Source organism: Aythya ferina (assembly GCF_964211825.1).
Source record: "Aythya ferina genome assembly, chromosome: 2".
In the NCBI taxonomy this organism is placed as follows: Eukaryota; Metazoa; Chordata; class Aves; order Anseriformes; family Anatidae; genus Aythya; species Aythya ferina.
Window position 1 is genome coordinate 46638146 of NC_140297.1, and position 18161 is coordinate 46656306.

Consider the following 18161-nt stretch of genomic DNA (forward strand, 5'->3'; position numbering starts at 1 on the left):
GGAAGTGGGTGGGAGGGGAGGAAGATGCATGACAAATGGTGTTTGGGGGAGACTCTGCCAGGTTTCCTCCTTTTGCTGTCTGAAGCATTTGCCAGTGGGGTGGGAGAAGCATGGCCCAGGGGAGAATTGCTTCAAATGTTTCTTAAGTCCTGGTGCAGTGGGGTCTGGGCAGCCTGGTGGGCCTACAGCAGCTGCAAAACACCCCCTGCTCCAGCACAGATATCAGCCACACAGTCAGTATGTCGATTTCAATGATCTTTATTGAATCACAGTGAGCTGCAATCAAAGCAGCTATGCCCTTTATGTCAGCGTAATTCCCTTCACTTAATGGGATTTTTGCTCTTTGCTCATCAAGCGCTATCCCGCAATCAAGGAGGCAAGCGGCGGCAGCGGAGCGCGGCTGTGGCACATCCAGGGTCCTCTTCTGTCCCTGCTGAGGCACCGCTCCTAGTGGGTGATGGTGATGGCCTTCTCCACCGAAATCGTTTTGACCTGGTTTGAGGTTAGCTTGGCCACGATTTTCTTCTCTCCTGCTCTTGTCGGAGTGCAGATTACTTCGGACTTAATGATCCTACCAGGCTGCACATCCCTGAGGAGAAAGGAAAGCGGTCCCAGCATGAGCTGCTTGCACATCACGGGTCTCATTAGCCAATTTCTCATGGTTTGTCTTAAAGAAAAAGCCACTGTCTATGCTTAGCATGAGTCTGCCCCTTTTCCCATGACCAAAGTGCAGTGAGCGGGGCTTGGCACGGTAGCACTGCCTGGTGGCCCTGGCAGCCTACAGAGACCTCCCCCAGGCTGTGAGCCCATGGTACTATTTTGGACATGGCTTTGAAGGGCTACATTGCATGAAGTCCCTAACTGATTTGTCAAGGGAAAGTTAAAGATGAGCAGGAAAGGGCATTCTGCCATGCTCATAAGCTACGTGGGGCTCAGGACTGCTCCAAGCCTCTCCTTACCCTTCCTCAAACGTTGCCATCTTAAACATGCCCAAGCCCTCCACCATCAGCTTGCAGTTATCCAGGGGCACATTCAGCTTGTTCTTGAAGATGAAGGCGCAGGTGAAGTCCTTGTTCAGCTTCGCTGTTTCTGGCATCTGACAGAAGAGGAAAAGAGGTGTTAAGGACGCCGGAGATGCTGCTGGTTCGCTCTGCCAAGGCAGGGTGTTTTCTGCACAACCCCCTTGATTTTGGAGCACCTGTGCAATGGAGCTGGTGCAGCCCCAGGAGACCAGTCTGCATCGGGGTCATGGGAGGGGACATGGGTGCCTTCTCGCAGCACTACCACGCACAGGGTGACCCCGCTCACCCTTCCTGCTGCCCAGTTTCATTACATTTTCCCTACAGTTTTGGGACTTTTGCCCAGGATGCCAGCAGAGCTGAGACCCTAATCCCAGCTGAGTCTTGGGTTTGCTGCCTCACCTGGACCTGGATGGGGGGGTACTCAAAGCTCAGCGCCGCCTCCTTGGTCAGCTTCTCGGGTGTCCCCTGGATCTCGGCAATGGCGGTGACGTGGATGTGCTCTTCGTCTTCCGCTGCAGCCAGTGCCTTCATGTATGCATCAGGCTTGATCTTCAGAGGGACGCGCACCTCTGTGGGAGGGAGAACATGACTTTATCACTCTTTATGGCACCCAGGAACCCGTGGAAGGGTTGGCACTGGTGGCAGTGCCTGGAGGAACACAGGACAAAGCACGTTTCCTGAGGCCACCCTGCTCCTGGCCGGGCAGCCAGCAGGTGATGCCCTGCACATCCCATCTCCCCCAAAGCAAATGCTGGCTCAGGCTCGCTCAGAAAGCATCAGCAGCAAAGATTTTTTTAACATTTTTTTTTTTCCAAGGGTGACTCATGCTTGGAATGAGCAAGTGTTGTTAATTATTCATTGCTCGTTAGTGTCTTCTTTGGCACATTGCAGTCACACTGCTGGGGATCAGCGATACAACCCAGGTTGCTCCAAGATACGCAACAAGCAGCAAACAGCCCCGGGGGGACCAGGCGGGCAGGCAGCCCTTCAACTGGAGTTTGCTTGGGTAAAGAATTCAGGAAATGTCACTCACTAGCGTCACAGCCAGCTCATCGACATTACAGCAGCATGACCAAGGAAGTAAAATTAAAAAAAATAATTAAAGAGAAAAAAAAAAAGGCTGAGATGTTCAGCTGTCCAAATCCTGTGCTGGGGTCTCTGCTGCTTTATGCTCAGGCAGTGAGGACTGCAGTGGTGCACGCCTCACCCGCACAGTGCAGATGTCTGTCTGACCACACTGATGGTTTCTAATCATCACAGAGCCTTTGAGTTTTGAACCCTTCTGCAATGGGATCACAGTTCATAACTAAGACTCCCAAATGCAGCTGCAAGAGAGGTAGGTGACAGGCAGGCAATTTCTGCTCTTTGTGCAGCTGAGCCATGTGCTGACCTATAGTTATGCATTGGCTCGAGTGAAACCCCAGACTGTCACATTAAATAACCTATAAAACATATCACAATACCCATGCCTACCGGATTTGCCTTCCAGCTTGACGGTCTCGTTGATATATCCAAGGTTGGCATCAACTTTCCCAGTGTAGGACTGCAGCTGGCAGGAGCCAGCAAGAGCCACGGTCCAGCTCCCAGCAGCAGTGCTCTTCACTGTGATGACCACTTCGATGGGTTCACCAGGATACAAAGGTTTTTCGTTGGTTATCGCAAGCTCGACCCCACTCTTGGGGACCACCTCATCTTGGACAACAGCCCTGCCATCCACGTTGTCTAAGCCCGCAGACATGGGACGAATCGCACTGAAGCCTGAACGAGGTACCAGCCCTGAAGGTTGTAGGTAGGAATTCGCTTTCTGCATGGATGCCCTTTCCTGTGAGCTGCCTGGGTGAAGGAAAAAAGCTGTTTGAGAGCTGTATCCCAGTACCCTCAGCCAAAACCACCTTCCCTTCCCTTGACTCATGCTTCTGCTGCTGAGCTGTCTGGGCACCAACCACCTCCAGCCTCAGCTCAGGACACCCCCTTTGTTTATGTCACCACTGGTAGCATTTTGGACCAGTGAGCATCTGGAAAAATTTTCCCCAAGGAAGTCACTTTTAAAGGCTCTATGCTCCTTAAATTTTCTAGCATGAGATGTTCCCACTCCTCACGGGGAAGGGTTTAATAGTCCATATGAAAGGTATGGACTTGTAGTTATGGGAACATAACAGGGAAGGGTTCAGTAATCCAGCATGGCTGGATCTGAGGCAGGGAGAACCATGGGGAGGGAGTTATCATCATCTTTTTTTTTTCCAATACGTTGTGGGGAATGGAAAGGAAAAAAGGAAAGAAAGCAGCTACAGTGTGTCAGACCACCAGGTTTGTCACTCAGCCCCTCTCTCCCACAGCCTGCAGGCTTGCTTGCCCCTGTCCCCAACGAGCAGCCTATAGATGTCACTGCAGCCATGAAGATGCCTGGGAGCAGAGCTGCCTCCCTGGCTCTCCATCCCCGATGGGGTGGGTTTGACACAGCAGATGCGTTGTGGGGTGACCCACGCAGCCAGGGACCTCCTCAGCACTGCTTTGGGGGATGGGGGCAGTCACCTTCAGGGAACTTGTACTGCTGGGTGATGTCTTCCCGACGGTTCTGCCCCACGGCTTTTGTGCTGATGTTGGCGCCGATGCTCTGGCTCTCCACGCTCAGCTTGACGTACTTACTCCTGCCGTTCTCCTCCGTGACACGCCAGTAGACTTTGTCAGCGTTCACTTCGGCGTACACAAACTTGCTGTCGTAGGGCAAATACACCTCCCCGTCTCGGATGGCCTTCAGTGGGCATGGGCCACACTGGAAAATACCTAAAAATCACATTCAACACCATTTGCCTTGCCAAACATGAACAGAGCCTCCAACTTTTATTCTACCACCCTGAGAAGGGTTATGTGGCCAGTTTTAGTAGCAAATACTCCTTCAACCCAGCTATAAAGCCCAAATTCCCCTACAATAGCTGTCTGGTATTTATTTTATAGAGGAACAAAGTCTGGTAAGAGCTTTTACATGTTTTCCACCACTTAAATCATCTGGGGTGCTTTTGCCAAGGCTGGGCCCCCTTCCCCGCCCTAGGTACTGGCTGATTTTCGCAGGTCCAAACTCACTCAGCCCACTCAATGTCAATGCACCGATGGCCACACCATCTTTAGATGCACCCTGAATCTGAGGCCCTCAAAAATGTTTTGTCAGCACAAAAACATGTTTATTTACACATTCACATCCCCACAGTATCCTACTGGGCTTGTTTTCTGTCTGCCAGGAAACACCATTACCTCCTTCCTGGGCTGAGATGGCAGGAGTGGGACCACCAGCTTTAGGGTGTCACTGCCTGGGTGCGGGAAGATGCGCAGGGGCAGCATGTGCTTTGCTGACTGGGGACCACAATTTCCACACAAAGCATCCCCGACTCCCTCAGGAATTGCAGAAGAGCCTTCCTAGGCCAATCCTACCTTGGCTTTGCTCCTGAGGGGTTGAATCGATTGCCTGCCAGCCATCAAACCCTGAAGGCAAGTCCTTCCGCTTCATCCAGACATCGTTCCACACGTGGAAGTTCCTGCAAGAGTTCGGGTTGCAAAGAAAAGGAGTGCACTGTTATAGGCAGCAGCTGTGATCTCCTCGGCTTAGTCCTTCCAGAGGGCAGGTTTAATGGGGATTTGCATGTAGCCCTATGAAACCCTGTGAGCTTTCTCTCTCTCCCCAGCAACAAACCCGAGGCAGTAGGGAAGCAGTCAGAGGAAAGGCTGTTGGGGCTGGGGAGCGCAGCGCTGCAGGGCAGCGTGGCACAGGGGGGGGGCTAGGAAGGGTTGGCCCTCTTTGTCCGTACCAGACAGAGTCGACGGACATCCATTTCAGCTTCTCTCCCTTTTCGTTCAGGTAGACGTCAACTCTCAGGTTCTCATCTGTGTCGTGAGCCGAGTTGAAGTTGCTCACGCTCCGGGCTGGGATCCCCAGGCAGCGCATGACTGTGACAGGGACAGACAAACCAGGGGGTCACAAAATCACCTCACCCAAGCCTCTGCTCAAGCAGGGCCACCTAGAGCCGGTAGGTGGCTTCTGAATATCCCCAAGGAGGGATCCCCAACCTGCACCAGTGCCCCACAGCCCACACAGCACAGAGGCGCTGCCTGGTGTTCAGAGGGAGCCTCCTGTCCTCCATTTTGTGCCCATCGCCTCTTGTCCTGGCATGGGGCACTGCTAGGAAGAGCTGGGCTCTGATGGCTTCACTCCCTCCCGTGGGGTATTTGTACCCATGGATCAGACCTCCGAGCCTTCTCCACAACAGGCTGAGCAGTCCCAGCTCCCTCCTTACAGGACAGATGCCTCAACCCCTTCATGAAAACACTAGGACCAAGAGCACGTAGAGGTTTCCCCACCACCTCTGGAGCCTGGGGGTGTGGTAATTTGGGTCACTAGCGCAGTAATTAGGATATCAGGCAGAGAGACAGTTCACCCTTTACCTGTAGTGAGGACTCCTGAGAAGACCCAGCATTGACCGAAACCAACTGGCTTCTTCGTCTTGTAATACTGCTGCAAAATGGCAACGCTCCCGATCCATTCCATGGGAGAGGTCCCGTTTTCGTACTTCCCCGACCAGTTCCCCAGCAGGACTCCATTTTCATCATTGGCATTCACCTATGGCCACACACATGCAGAAGAGACAGATTCAGGGATGAGGCAAAATGAGGTTTAAACCTTGGGGTCCATGCCTGGTTCACAACTCTCCAACAAGGCTGCTGACACCAGCTGGGGGCTTCCCTGCTTGGAGACACTCCAGAGTTTCCAGATATCCAGATCTCTGGATATCCAGAGAGGGAGATGGCACTGCTGCTTGGGGCAGCCATAGCACACACTGCATTTTGCATCCTAGAGCCCAGGGATCCCAGAAGGATCCCACCACAGAGAGAAGTTGCCCCTCAAAACACAGTGTTGGCTAGGGAAGGACAACCATCAGGGCAGCTGCAAGCTTTAGAGACAGGGAAATGTATTTTGCTTGCCTCTTCCCTCCACCCAAAATGCCTCTGGCTCTTTCCTTGCAGTTTTGGATTCATCCTGAAATGGTGTTCAAATCCCCAAGGAAGAAAATAGCAAGCAAGAAGGAGGAGGGAAAGCAGGAGGGGCAAATCACTTCTGCTCTGAGAGAACCATACCAAAGCAGACATGGCTCTGGACACAATCACAGGATCCCTTCTACTGCTCATCTTCAGTTTACTTTTGTCCAGCAGGTACATGCAGGCATCCAGGATGGATTCCTCAAACTGTTTTGGAAAGAAAATGGAGAAATTTTTACACATCTCTGAAAGAGAATTTGCTCAATCAACATGAAGTCTACCTAGGTACTTGAAGGAAACCGTCTGACTAGACCCAACTTCTGAACTTCCTTGACAATATTGAATGAACCTAGTTCTGGAGCCCATGGGGCATCCTAAAGCTGTTCTCTCCAAAGAAGGGCTTAAATGAAAACCCACCATGAGTGAAAAAAGCCTGTGCCATGTGTCTTGCAAGCATAGGTGGAACCTGACCCAGCAACTCTTTACTCCTGTGAGTAGTCCTAAGTCACCTAAGTCATCTTCCTGAAGCCTTGGACATTACTCACTTGAATAATGAAAATTCAAGACAGCTACAGATATTCAGTCTATTGGCATAGGTACGAAATATACTGGAGAAGAAAAAAAAAAAAAAAAAAAAAAAAAAGAGTACCTAAATGCAAATTATTATAGCAAAAGGTTCCTAATTAGCAATTAAGGCTGCCTTAGGTTGAGCTCGTAGAGATGTCAGATATCCTACACACTGAAACTTGGCAAAATATCAGTGTCAATTCTCCAGTTAGGGTAAGAACAGCCCTATGGACAATGCCCTTTGGCACTTTTGTGGGAAAAGGCATAACTGTGAGGACTTTCGCTGCACTCCACAACTGCCAGAGCAGGGAGGATGCCTTAGGGGAACCTTTTGGCCAGAAATGCTCCATTCTCAGTCTCCATAGCCTTTGCCAGGGGTCTGCCAATCTGATTACAAATATGCTACTAAGCTCTTTTCTCAGGCCAGGGCTGGGGAAAATGCTTGAGTGGAAAGATTACTCTAAGCAGGCGAGCTTTTCCAGTGACACTGGGGGGATTACTCAAGTACTTTGAGCTGCTCATGGGCTTAGACTGTTTATGGATTCATTTAAACAAATGCCAAACAGAAAGAGTGAATAGGGGTAATAAGGCCAAGGGGAGGGCTGTGCCTTACCTGCCCAAAATTCCAGGGTCTACCGTGTATGCTGTATACAGACCCAACATAGATGTAACCCGTATCGTTGAGCACATACTCATTTCTCTCAGCCTCATTGGACAGGAAGACGATATCAGCTGACAAAAAAAAAAAAAAATGTAGATGTTAGTTGATTTTTCACACCTGCTATAGGAAGATTTTCCTGGAAAGTGAAGCAGTGGGAGCTGGAGGTCTGTAGTGCTCACACCACTTGATGGCTGCTCAGTACTCATGCTTTTCTGCCTATCGTTGAAGGGTTTCCTCTAAGACTACTCTTTATTTTAAGCTCCGAGGGCTCCCCAGCAAGGAGCTGGCTCATGGCTCTTGCTCCAGGGGGATGCTGCTTGCAGCATTTTAGGGAGAAGAGGGGATGCACATAGGAAGAAGAAGAGGAGAAGCTCCCCCAGGGACAGTCCCGCACAGCAGTAATCATAACCCCAGTTGCTGGACCGCCCTCCTTACTTTCACACCAGGGGTTGAACAGAAGGTAGACGGTGTTGTTTTCGGGCTTGTAAACGTTAGATCCAGTCTTCACGCTCAGGCCGTATTTTCCCACTGGGGCATCAGCCGCGCTGGTGACGGACAGCAGGCACTGGGGAGGTGACAAGGAGACAGGACATGACCAACCCTCCGCAATGGCACTGATGCAGCACCGCGGGGATGGGGCACATCCTGCATGCCCAGCAGAAGGGCTGGAAATTAAATGGGGCAAAGCTGCTGCCCATCAAAAACCACAGGGCAGAGGGAAAGCAGGATGGGGGCTCTGGGGGCTTGCTCAGTCGCTCCCAGTGCTGCCCCGTGCCCTACCTCTGTGCCACTGGTCTTGGCGATGGTGATGTGCCACCCACTGGTGTCCCTCGTGCTCCTGGGGTTGAGTGACATCAGGGTCCCCAGGGGCTTCATCGGCCTCTCCCCTGGAGAAAAAAAACAAAAACAAAAAAAAAAAAAACACGACACGTTACATGGGTTTGCAGGGACAGAGAGGTGCCGGGGGCTCTCCTGTTTTGTGCCGGGCTTACCTATGCTGAAATGCAGCGCCAGCTTGTCGCTGGCCCGCAGCGCCCTGCTGAGGGTGAGCTGCAGCAGGAAAGCCTGTCCTCGGCGCACCACCAGGCTCGTCGTTTCGTACGCATCCGTGTGGTGCTGGGCCGAGTTCTGGCTCTTCAGGAAGTCAACGCTGGTGACCTTCAGGTCGCTCTCTGGAAGATCGTGTGTGGAGAGGGAGAAAAAAAAGAAGAAATGAGGAGGGGGTGTTGGTAAACTGGTCAGCACAGGCAGTTTTCTCCCTATCAGAGCTGTGTGGGTCATGAAAACATCTGGGTGCATGGTGATCCTGCGAGGCTGCTCATCAGGGGAATGATGAGCAGATGGCACAAGAGCAAAAAGCAATGCCACCCTCGCTCCTACCCCTGGGTCTGGAGCACCCCAGCTCATGATCCAGGCATGGGAGACCAGGGAATTGTGCTGGCAGTGACCAGAACCACCCTCCTGCAACAGAGTGGCTGCTTTACCACAAAGCAAACTTGGCCTTGACACAGAAACACCTTTTTATTATTTTTCTTTTTCTTTTTTTCATCTTCTTTTGTTTTGTTTTGTTTTTGCAGCTGTGGAGCAGATGCCAAAGGGAACGGTGCCCCAGGCACTCTACACACAGCAATGCATTTTCCTCATGTTGGTTCCCTTGACACTAGGCAACACCCTTCCCTGCACAGCCCTGTCCCCAAAGAGGTGCCAACCCCTGGGAGCCAGCTCCTGCTGTCCAGGAAGATGCCACTACTGCCAGTTTTGTTGTAACACCGAAACTCTTGCTTTTGCAATGGTCCTGGGAAACAGAGCAGGGACAGCACACCCACGTCCCATCCCTGCAGCTGCTGCTACGCTCCTGGATCACACCCATAGTGCAGCCCCCCAAATATCCTGACCCCCACAGCGTCCCCTCCTGCTTTCCCCCACCAGCCCAGCTGCTCTGCTCGTGGTGACACCAACACATCCTGTTTGCTGTGTGCCCGTGCCATGCTGAGCATGAGGAGGGGCAACTCCTGGAGTGCTACAAATGGGTCTTTGTTACTGCAGGTATTTAACAGCAGCAGCAGCAGCAGTCAGAGGAGGAGGAGATTTAATAACATTCAAAGGTGGTGCTCCCAAGTGGCCCCCGATAGCACGGGGCAGCTTAAAAATTAATCCCAGCTGCTGTGATTTTACCTCCGAGTCAAAGACTCGCCTTATATTGGTGTTGAATGCATCCGTCATGATTATCAGATAATGATTAACAGCAGCTGTAATTGCTCCTGGCAGGATGTAGCGCACGCAGCCAAGCTGGAAGTGAACCAAATGTGGTTCCCTCTGATGACCGCTGAGCTGCCCGTGTCTTGGGGCTGCCTAAGACCTGGGAGATGGGGCTCCTCAGGACACTGAGGCTGGTTCTTCATGTTTCTCCTCCAAAAATATTCCCAAATAATATCACAGATGTCACTAATCAACCTCTAAAGGCAGCCTGTGCATGTGAACCTTTGCAAAGATATTTTTTTTTTCCCCCATCGACTTGGCTTCTCCATGCAGGAACAAAGAGAGCCCTCTGCTCTCCATCAAGGTGTGGACCTGGGGGTTCCTGTGCCAGGCTTTGGGAGGCTGCCCAGGCGTGGCAGGAAAATCCAGAGCATGCCAGGACGTGGCTACATATCTTTGGAAGTGTCAAACCTTGTCTTGTCTCTGCCCATGAAGCCTCCTTAGAGGCTAAATACTGTGTAAACAGCAGGGAGTAGCAGTGTTAAACAAGCACTGGGCTCACGAGTGATTCAGACACAGATGTGGGAGAGTCAGGAAATTTGAAAAGGCTTGCGATAACTTAGGAATAAAGCAGTCAAAGGTATAATGGCTTAAGGGATTAGGTCACAAAACGGCTTGACAGTTTTACACGGCACCCAGCAACCGCGCCAAGGTGAGCATCAGCAACAGCCAGCCCTAGCGTCGGGGAGGCTGCGATCTGCTGGTGGCTGCTGCACAGGCAGCGCCGTGGGAGAGAGGCTGCAGGAGGGGCTGGATCTGCCACAGGCTGGGATCGAGGCTGAACTCAAAGCTGCAAACAAGGCTGCAATAGCTCTGACCTGTGCTGCACAGTGACTACAGCTCTGAGCACACCAAGCGTACCGTGCAGCGGTCCACACCAGGCTCCTGCCTCCCTGGATTCCCTCCTGTTTACTTTATAAACCATATTTATCTTAAAGGTGAAAGAATTATCCGAAACACAGCAAGTAGACTTAAAATTAACCATTGGCTTTCACTCGCTGACTGCCTTTTGGAGGACTTTGTGTTTGCTTGCTCCATGCCAAATGCCAATCTCGGGCTCACGCTTTGCACGATGGGGCATGGCGGATGCCAAAAATTTCAGCAGGAATTGTCCAGCCCCATTGGTGAAGTAGAAGTGGCTTTTCCTCAGAATTAACTAATCCTCAGAACCAGGGCTGCTTGCTCCTGCTCCTTTCTAAAGCTCTGGTGAGCCCTTGCCGGGCTGAGATGCTCGGATGGGAAGTGGGAGCCAAACACAGCCTCCCGCTGCTCAAGGAATCCATTTGGCTTTCCTAACTAAGGGACTATATTTTAAACTTTTTCTTTTTTTTTTTTTTTCTTTTTTTTTTTTTTTTTTCTTTTTGGATATCATTGATGTTGAGGATGCTGAGAGAAAAATGTGCAGAGATTTTTTTTTAATTATTATTAGTTTTTTGAAGCACACCCTGACAGGTCCGAGCGCTGCGCTGGGGAGCTGCGACTGCCCAGGGCTGCGTGCCAGTTGTGCCACGCTTATTTCTGAGAAAGCACACATACAGTGCCCTATGATCTGGTTGGCATGGCCTTCCACGCTGAGGAATGCCAGGGAGCCGGGTGGCAGCATTCCCTCTCTGCGTCCCAACAGGCTTCGCCAGCACCCGCCCTCTCCGGGCAGCCCTGTTTTGGGCTGCCTTCCCCTGCTGCCTGCAGGCACCCTGGCTGTGAGCACAGGAATTCATGGTTTATAGCAGAGAGATGCTCTGATATAGATTTATATTATACATTTGCATATTTTTTCTCCTAGTTTCATGATTTATCCCTCATGGAGGCATCACGACCTGACTAACAGCCTCGTCATTACAACCCCAAATGCCGTATCCGTAGGTCACAGTAATGGGGTGTAAAAATTAATGTTCTGGGGCAGGGTGTTTATAGCCTGCCTGGCTTCAGTGGAAATAAGGGCTGCTCTGGAGGGAAGTGGAGCAGGAAGTGCAGGGTCCGGCTGCACGAGACAGCAAATTTTGGACACCTGCGTGTACTTCCCATCCTTGCCCAACCTCCAGGCGAACACTCATCCCGGGACGAAGATGCTGCTAGCCGAGACTGCCTGGGAAATTTCAGCTCATCCACACCCAGGGGGCGGAGGTGTGAAGCAGAGGGGCTGGGAGCAGCAGCAGGACACCCACAGCCTCCCTCCCTCCCGTAGATCTCCCCAGCTATGCCCTGGGGTTTGTGGGCACCCTGGGGTTGGGGTGGCCCCAGGACCGCAGGCGGTGGTGGCTCAGCAGCTGCTGCAGGAGCTCAGGCAGCTCTCGAGGTCTCTGCAAGATCTTCTGACAATCGGGCAAGCCACAGGACAGGGCAAAATTTCAAATCAATCCCCTCTCATTTACTCTGAAACTTCTGACAGATGCTGTCAGCCAGCACTAAAGAACAGTAATCTACACAATTAAGTACCCTGAAATAAAGAAATTTCCTCCAGCTTGACGCAACAAGATTTTTAAAACCACATTTTTTTTCCCTATGATTGCCGCCAGAGCCAGATTTCTACAGGTTGTTGAAAAGCGCTGAACGTTGGGTTGCATTTTTCATCTGGCTTCACCGAGCCGCCAAAACCACGACCGAAAGCAGCGCTTCCCCAGCAACACCCAAACATTTTTTCCCCAGGTCCCATGCGTGGCAGTCGGGGTCTCCCTGATGGATGGGTCTCCCCGGCTCTGCTCAAGGTCCCATCCTCAGCGCAGGAGACCTGCCAAAGTGCAAAGCTGCCATGCGTTATCGCGAAACTCACCGGTCATGGTGCTGGCTGGTGCTGTGAGCCGGGGTGTCTGCGGTGCTGGTGGCTGCTGAGCTCCCGAGTAGCCTCTGCCACTCACCTCTGAGCATGCAGGAGGAAGACGGCTGGCTGCCCTTTTTATCAGTGTCTGGCTCTGAGGTGTCAGCAGGTCCACTGCCAAGGGGTGGTGTTAGAGAAAGGAAGTTCCTGCGGAAAAAAAAAAAAAAAATGACTACAACTCCCTCTGCACATAGTCAGACCCTGAAAAACAGCGAAACTTAAATCCCGACTCACATGGAAGGTGAATTTGCACAATCAGATGACAAGTGGACAGACCCTTCACTGACGAACAGCAAAATCATGGATTAGATGAGTAACAAGAATGCACCTATGCCCTGAAATCCAGGCTACCGGGACTGCAACCCTAGGGCTAGCTTTAGGAGGCAGCCCACAAAACGTTTCCTCATTAAGAAATCGGAGTTCCCCATTAGGACCAATGCAACATTCCTCGAGGTTAATGGGATTTCTGTCATAGGTTTTGGGGCAGAAGCACACGAAGCTGTGGGCTAACATCCAGCATTCCCACCTGCAGAAAAGCCCAAGGTCCTGGCACTGATCCCTTCCCTGTGGGCTCAGGTAGAGGCTGGAGAAGAATGCGGGTGGGAGAGAGGAGACAGAGCTGGGTCCAGGTGGAGCAAGAAACGTGATGTATCAGGTGGCAGGTGGGGGTCTCTGCCCTGGAAGCGGTGGAGCCTCCTTTGCCACCCCATCACCATCCTGTTCTTTGGGATGACCAAAGGGGGAAAGAGGGGCCCAACCCATCGAGGGGACAACTGATGGCCCATGTGGACATTGACAAGGGCACAGTGACCAGGGGAAGAGGGAGATACACACATGCCAAGTACCCAAAAGTGAAGGAGTGGCTGAGCTGTGCGAGCAGCCTCAGACCCCAGCTGCCTCCCTGTGTGGCAGCAGCCCATGCCAAGCATGTTTTGACCACCGTAGGGTTCAGGCTGCGAGGCTGGCACATCTGAACGTAGGACCACCCTGAATAAGATCTCCCCATGGAAGCCTTTGAAGGCACCCATTTTTCTCCATCAGTTCAGGCAGCTGGGTATTTGCTTTAGGAGGACCTGTTTCATTTGGTGCTGAAATGTCGCTGCCAGCCGGGTGCTGAGTTAGCAGATCCCACCCTTTGAGCGTGTCACGGCTTGCTTGCAGGTGTAAATTAGATGTCCCTGCTTGAGAGCATGACTGGCATCACAGGGCACGGAGGGTTCAGTGCACTTCTAATCTCGCAGGACATCTGTAGGAACATCGGAGCTGGCAGCGTTTGCAATAGCTGCAGCATCACTCACCATTCAGAGCCAGACACCGTGCTGGCAACTGAATGGCTCTCTATTGAAAAAGCTCTAAAACTCCAATTCACCTTTCAGCGTTGCTTTTATTCTGCACTTCTTTCATACTAAGGGGTGAAAGACACTCTTGTTTAGAACCGGGATGGGACGAGGCAAAGTCTGCCCGGAATGCCCACACGATAACACCACCAACGATGCGTGCAATCCCAACAAACGTGACTCTTTTCCAGTTGTTTGTAGCAACAGGGTAATCACTTAATCTGCAGTCAATGACAGTCGTTTTCCAATCCAGTCCCAACCTGCTACATACATCACTCCATGCTCGGTTGAAGACAGCTCAAACTGTCGTGACATGGTAGTCTTACAGCGAAAACTACAGATTTTTGCAAACAGGAAGGGGCTGATGTCAGTAACGCTTTGCTCCTGAAAAAAAAAAAAATGCATGTAGGTATGTGCTGGAGGGTCAGTAGAGGCAGGGCGTGTATTCATCAGGGATAGTCATATTTCTAGACCTGAAGGGTTTTGCAAAAGGCTAATTTCGACAACACGCGTGTTCTGATCCTCACTTTTAACCTCAGAGTTCAAGGCAAGATTGCCGAAATCAGATGGGTGTGGGTTCTGCCCTGCAATGAACCTACTTGGCCTTCAAAGGCAGCTGACATTGGCACTGTCTGCAGGAATTTGGGGTTTATGCTGGCAGACGGGGTCCAGCTCTCACTTCCCCTTTCACTTTGTGCAGCTGCTGGTCTTCCCCGCTCCCGTTAGCTTCTGCTGTGCTTCGGCGACATCTCAGATCAGCGGCGCTGAACTTGGCACAGGGCACAGCGCTCCCACACGGGAGCATCCTCCCCTGGCCTGTACAGACTTGCGCTGCCAGAGAAGGCCATTAACTGCAATACGCTCGGGGACAGGAGCTGGCAAAGTCTGAACAAAGGGATTTCAACTTAAACTGCAGGAATGTTTTTCAAAGACGTGACTTTAGCTTGCTCCGTGCTGTCAGCAGGTGATCTCCATCCTTCCGGCACGCAAATCTCCTTTTGCCTTTGCTGGATGGAGTGGACGGAGGGACTGGCTGTGGTTCAGCACTGGGGCTTTTTTCCCTCCTTGGCTCCAGGCTGTTAAAAATATCAGCCTTTCCGATGTTTTTTTCCCCAAAACTGTTATAACAGTTAATCACTTCAATCAGGCTCATAAAAAACAAAAAACAACACTTTTCTAATTAACAAAAACAAGAGATTTTTTTTTTTTTAATATTTTTTAATTTTTCCCCCTGTCAGTCCCCAGCCTGTTACTTATCACTTCAGCAAAGCTGAAACCCCAATCAGGCTCCTGCAATTCACTTCCCAGCTTGCAAAATCAGACACCAGAGGCTATTAGCCTTATCTGCATTTATTTATCTACAGAAAGGTTAAGTCACCTTATTAGCTGGCATAAAAAGGCAATACAGTGCAAACAAACACAACTAGAATTCCCCAGTGGCTGCTCCCCTATTTGCATGCTTTTCCTTTTCCCGGGTTTTGTTTATTTTGTGTATCAAAAATGACGAAAGAAAGGCAAACTTCTAGAGCATTTCCAAGGATATTGAAGTCATGTAAGAGCACGAATTGCAACCCAAACCTTCGCTTTATGGCTTTAGTCACTCGCAGCCCCAGGTCTGGTTATGGGGAAGCTGCTTTCTATAACAATGACAAGTGTCTCACGTTTCCTTTCTGAACTCTGGGAAGGTGGACAAACCCTCCCAGCCTTGCCAGGAAGCTGCGGGGAGAGGTGAGGAAGGGCAGCCTTGGTGTTTTGGGTGGTGAGCGATGCACACACAGCCTGCGTTTGGGTCCTGAATCAGAGGGTGCTTTCCACTTGACCAGAGCAGGACTGCTTCCACGTATGTCCAGTCCTTCCTGAACCATGGTTTATAAACAATGAGAAGTCCCAGGGGAATAAAAAAAAAATAAATAAAAATAAAAAAGGAAAAAATTGCACAGACCACGAATGGCTAAGGGTCCAGCCTATCTTATTTGCCCAATGTCTTACTTTTGGTGCTGCTTTGGCCCACCCCTCACCGCTTCATTGCATCTGTCTTTAGGAATTTCCTCATGGTGAGTGAGACACCTCTCTCACACGTAATGAACCTGACATGCTGTTACTCTCGAGGGAGCACGGATCTGATCCCTTCTCCCTCATGCCCTTTAAACATACGCTGTGACAGTGGCCTGATGGCTACGCCCCACGGGCATCCCGTCTTCCCAGCAGGCAAACTCTCCTCGAATGCTGCATGAGCTGACTTGTGGCAGGAGATCGGACGTCAGGGGTTGATGTAAGCTGACCAAGCCCAGATTGCATCTAGCCACAGCTCACTGGTAATGAGTTTCTGAGACATCTGGTAATGAGTTTCTCATTGGCAAGTGAGATGCAATAGATGCCAATGAGGTTGTAATGGAAATCCCGTTGTTACCTTCTCGTTTAACCTTAAAGAGGGGCTTTGTACCTAATGTTGTAGGTTTCGGTGCCCAGTTTTGGGTGTTCACCTCCAGCAGGAATGAAAACCTGTGCCTGTGCCCAACCCAGCATCACCCAGAGAGGCTGCTCCTGGAGAAGACAAAGAAGGCCTTTTGCTTTACAACGGGGACCAAAACTACACATACACCGTGTGTCGGCTTATGGCCTGGCAATCCTCACTCAGGCAAAAACCTCCTGCGTAGCAGCTTCCCTGCCCTGAAAGAGAAGACCTGTGGTCATCATAAGGAAAGTGAAGCTTTAGGCCAGGCCATCTGCAAAAATACAGAAGAGCCTTAACAGTAAGCCAAAATGCCACAGTGCTAAAATACCTTTCCTGGGTATTTTTGAGGAGCCCTTTCTCCTTCCCTGGCTGAGGTGCACAAGGGAAGGTCAGTCCCGGTATATGGAACAAGTGAATGTGGAAGTTGGCGTTGGCATTTCAGAATTACAGCGGTTTGAGCCTTAAATATTGCACTGGAAACCCCCAAGTTATCGTGTTGCAGTGCTGAAATAGTTACATTACGTAGCAGACTGAAGTGAATCAGGAGAAGGTACTTCTCAGAAAATGCTTCTTCAGAATTTTGTGCAAGAGTTGATGAAAATATCTCCGCTCGGCCACTTCTTCTTTCAGCTTGCTTTCACACGAAATTGTCCCCGTCTTGAACCCAAGAACACCACCAGCTTGTGCCGTGTCCTTGGGGGCAGGAATCCCCTGGGTGAATTCTGCTCCCTGTGAGGAGGAAGCTCCTTCAGTTTTGGAGCTGCTTTGCGCCTGCTTTGCTTGTGGCTCCATCCCTGTGGTGGAGAAGCCAGTGTGCAGCCAGCACAGCTTACTTTCCCCGTCCAACCTGCGGTCTTCTCAAGCCCTGTGGCAAACCACCACCAGCTGCTTTCTAGTTCTAGCCTGCTGAATTGCTCCTCACACCTCCACCCCACCCTGTCGGGAGACCTGGGATGTGGGGAAGGACTCCCACCCAAGGAAGGGCCGTACATTGCTGCAGGATGTCCTCGGAAAGGGTTCAGCGGGGTGGGTACGGCTGCTCCAGGGCCCTTACTCCACCCTCGCGCCGCTGAGCCCTGAGCCAGCTTCAGGCGTGCAAGTATGACCACGCTGGCTGATTGCAGTGTGGACACACATCCACAGCCTACACCTCGAGCAAACAAGACGAAAAGGCACGAGGAAAAATAAAGTAAGAGAGGGTTTTAAAAAAAAAATAAAATAAATGGCGAGGGCAAGGAAATCAACAGCATAAATATTGACTCAGTGATAAAATAGTTTATCTATATATTAAAGCAACATTTTCATAGAACAAGGAAAATAGTGACTGAATGCCTTCCCGCCCACAGGATATGTGTTTGGTTGCACACATCCAAGGTCATAGCCCTTCAGAGCCCTGTTGAGTGAGAGCTCCAAAGCTCTCGCTTTGATGGGCAGCTGGAGCAGCTCCCAGCCCACTTGGCTTTCTTAGGAAGCATCGAAGTGTCTTCCTGCAGCACCAGTTCCTGGCAGAGCCCTGCCTGCCCGTTGCCTAACCTAGGAGTGTCCTGAAGGGATCGAGTCACTCAGAAATGCCTCCTCGCTGGATGAGGAAACATTCGCTTGGCAGCAGGAAACGTGGAATTTGTAATGGCTTATCCTCCCCGGGGGCACAGCTCGCTGCTCCCCGTGCTGCTGGTAATTACGCCGAAGCCCTGGCTGCTGCTCAGACCGTGCACACGCACGGAGAGCAGGTCGCGGCGCCAAGCAGAGTTGCTCAATGCTTATCTCTCGCTACAGAACAGAGAGTACCAGCTCTGCTTCTGCCAGAGGAGGTGAGCACATCCAAGCCCCAGCCCCAACGACCACAAGTGGGACGAAACTGCAGGGCGAACCGAGGAACACTGAGCGATGGGTCCGCAATGTGCGTGCCTCTCCCAAAAAGTGGCGGTGCTATCCGCCACGTACTGCCAGCTCCCGTTCTTCCCACCGCCCTCCCACTTATTGTGGTGGCTTTGTCCCTGCAGGGTGCAGCCCAGCCTCT

The 18161-nt window shown here is 51.3% G+C and overlaps 1 protein-coding gene across 1 annotated transcript; it reads right to left on the reverse strand.

The window, feature by feature from the left end:
- Positions 1–242: 242 nt before the first annotated feature.
- On the reverse strand, positions 243–12446 carry TGM4 (transglutaminase 4). Its single transcript, XM_084509470.1, has 14 exons — positions 12305–12446; positions 8268–8447; positions 8056–8162; positions 7711–7840; positions 7228–7346; positions 6147–6254; positions 5457–5631; positions 4823–4961; positions 4449–4552; positions 3555–3806; positions 2496–2855; positions 1422–1591; positions 960–1096; positions 243–589 (listed from the first exon to the last, which is right to left on the reverse strand). Exons 1-14 carry the CDS (start codon positions 12309–12311, stop codon positions 448–450), a joined length of 2130 nt encoding a protein of 709 aa, XP_084365596.1. The 5' UTR covers positions 12312–12446; the 3' UTR covers positions 243–447.
- Positions 12447–18161: the final 5715 nt, after the last annotated feature.

Coding starts and splice junctions, on each gene's coding strand:
- TGM4 (XM_084509470.1), bottom strand. Junction 7,347..7,710: donor GTTCAACCCCTGGTGTGAAA/GTAAGGAGGGCG, acceptor TTTTTTTGTCAG/CTGATATCGTCTTCCTGTCC. Junction 4,962..5,456: donor CTCAGGAGTCCTCACTACAG/GTAAAGGGTGAA, acceptor TCCCTGTCACAG/TCATGCGCTGCCTGGGGATC.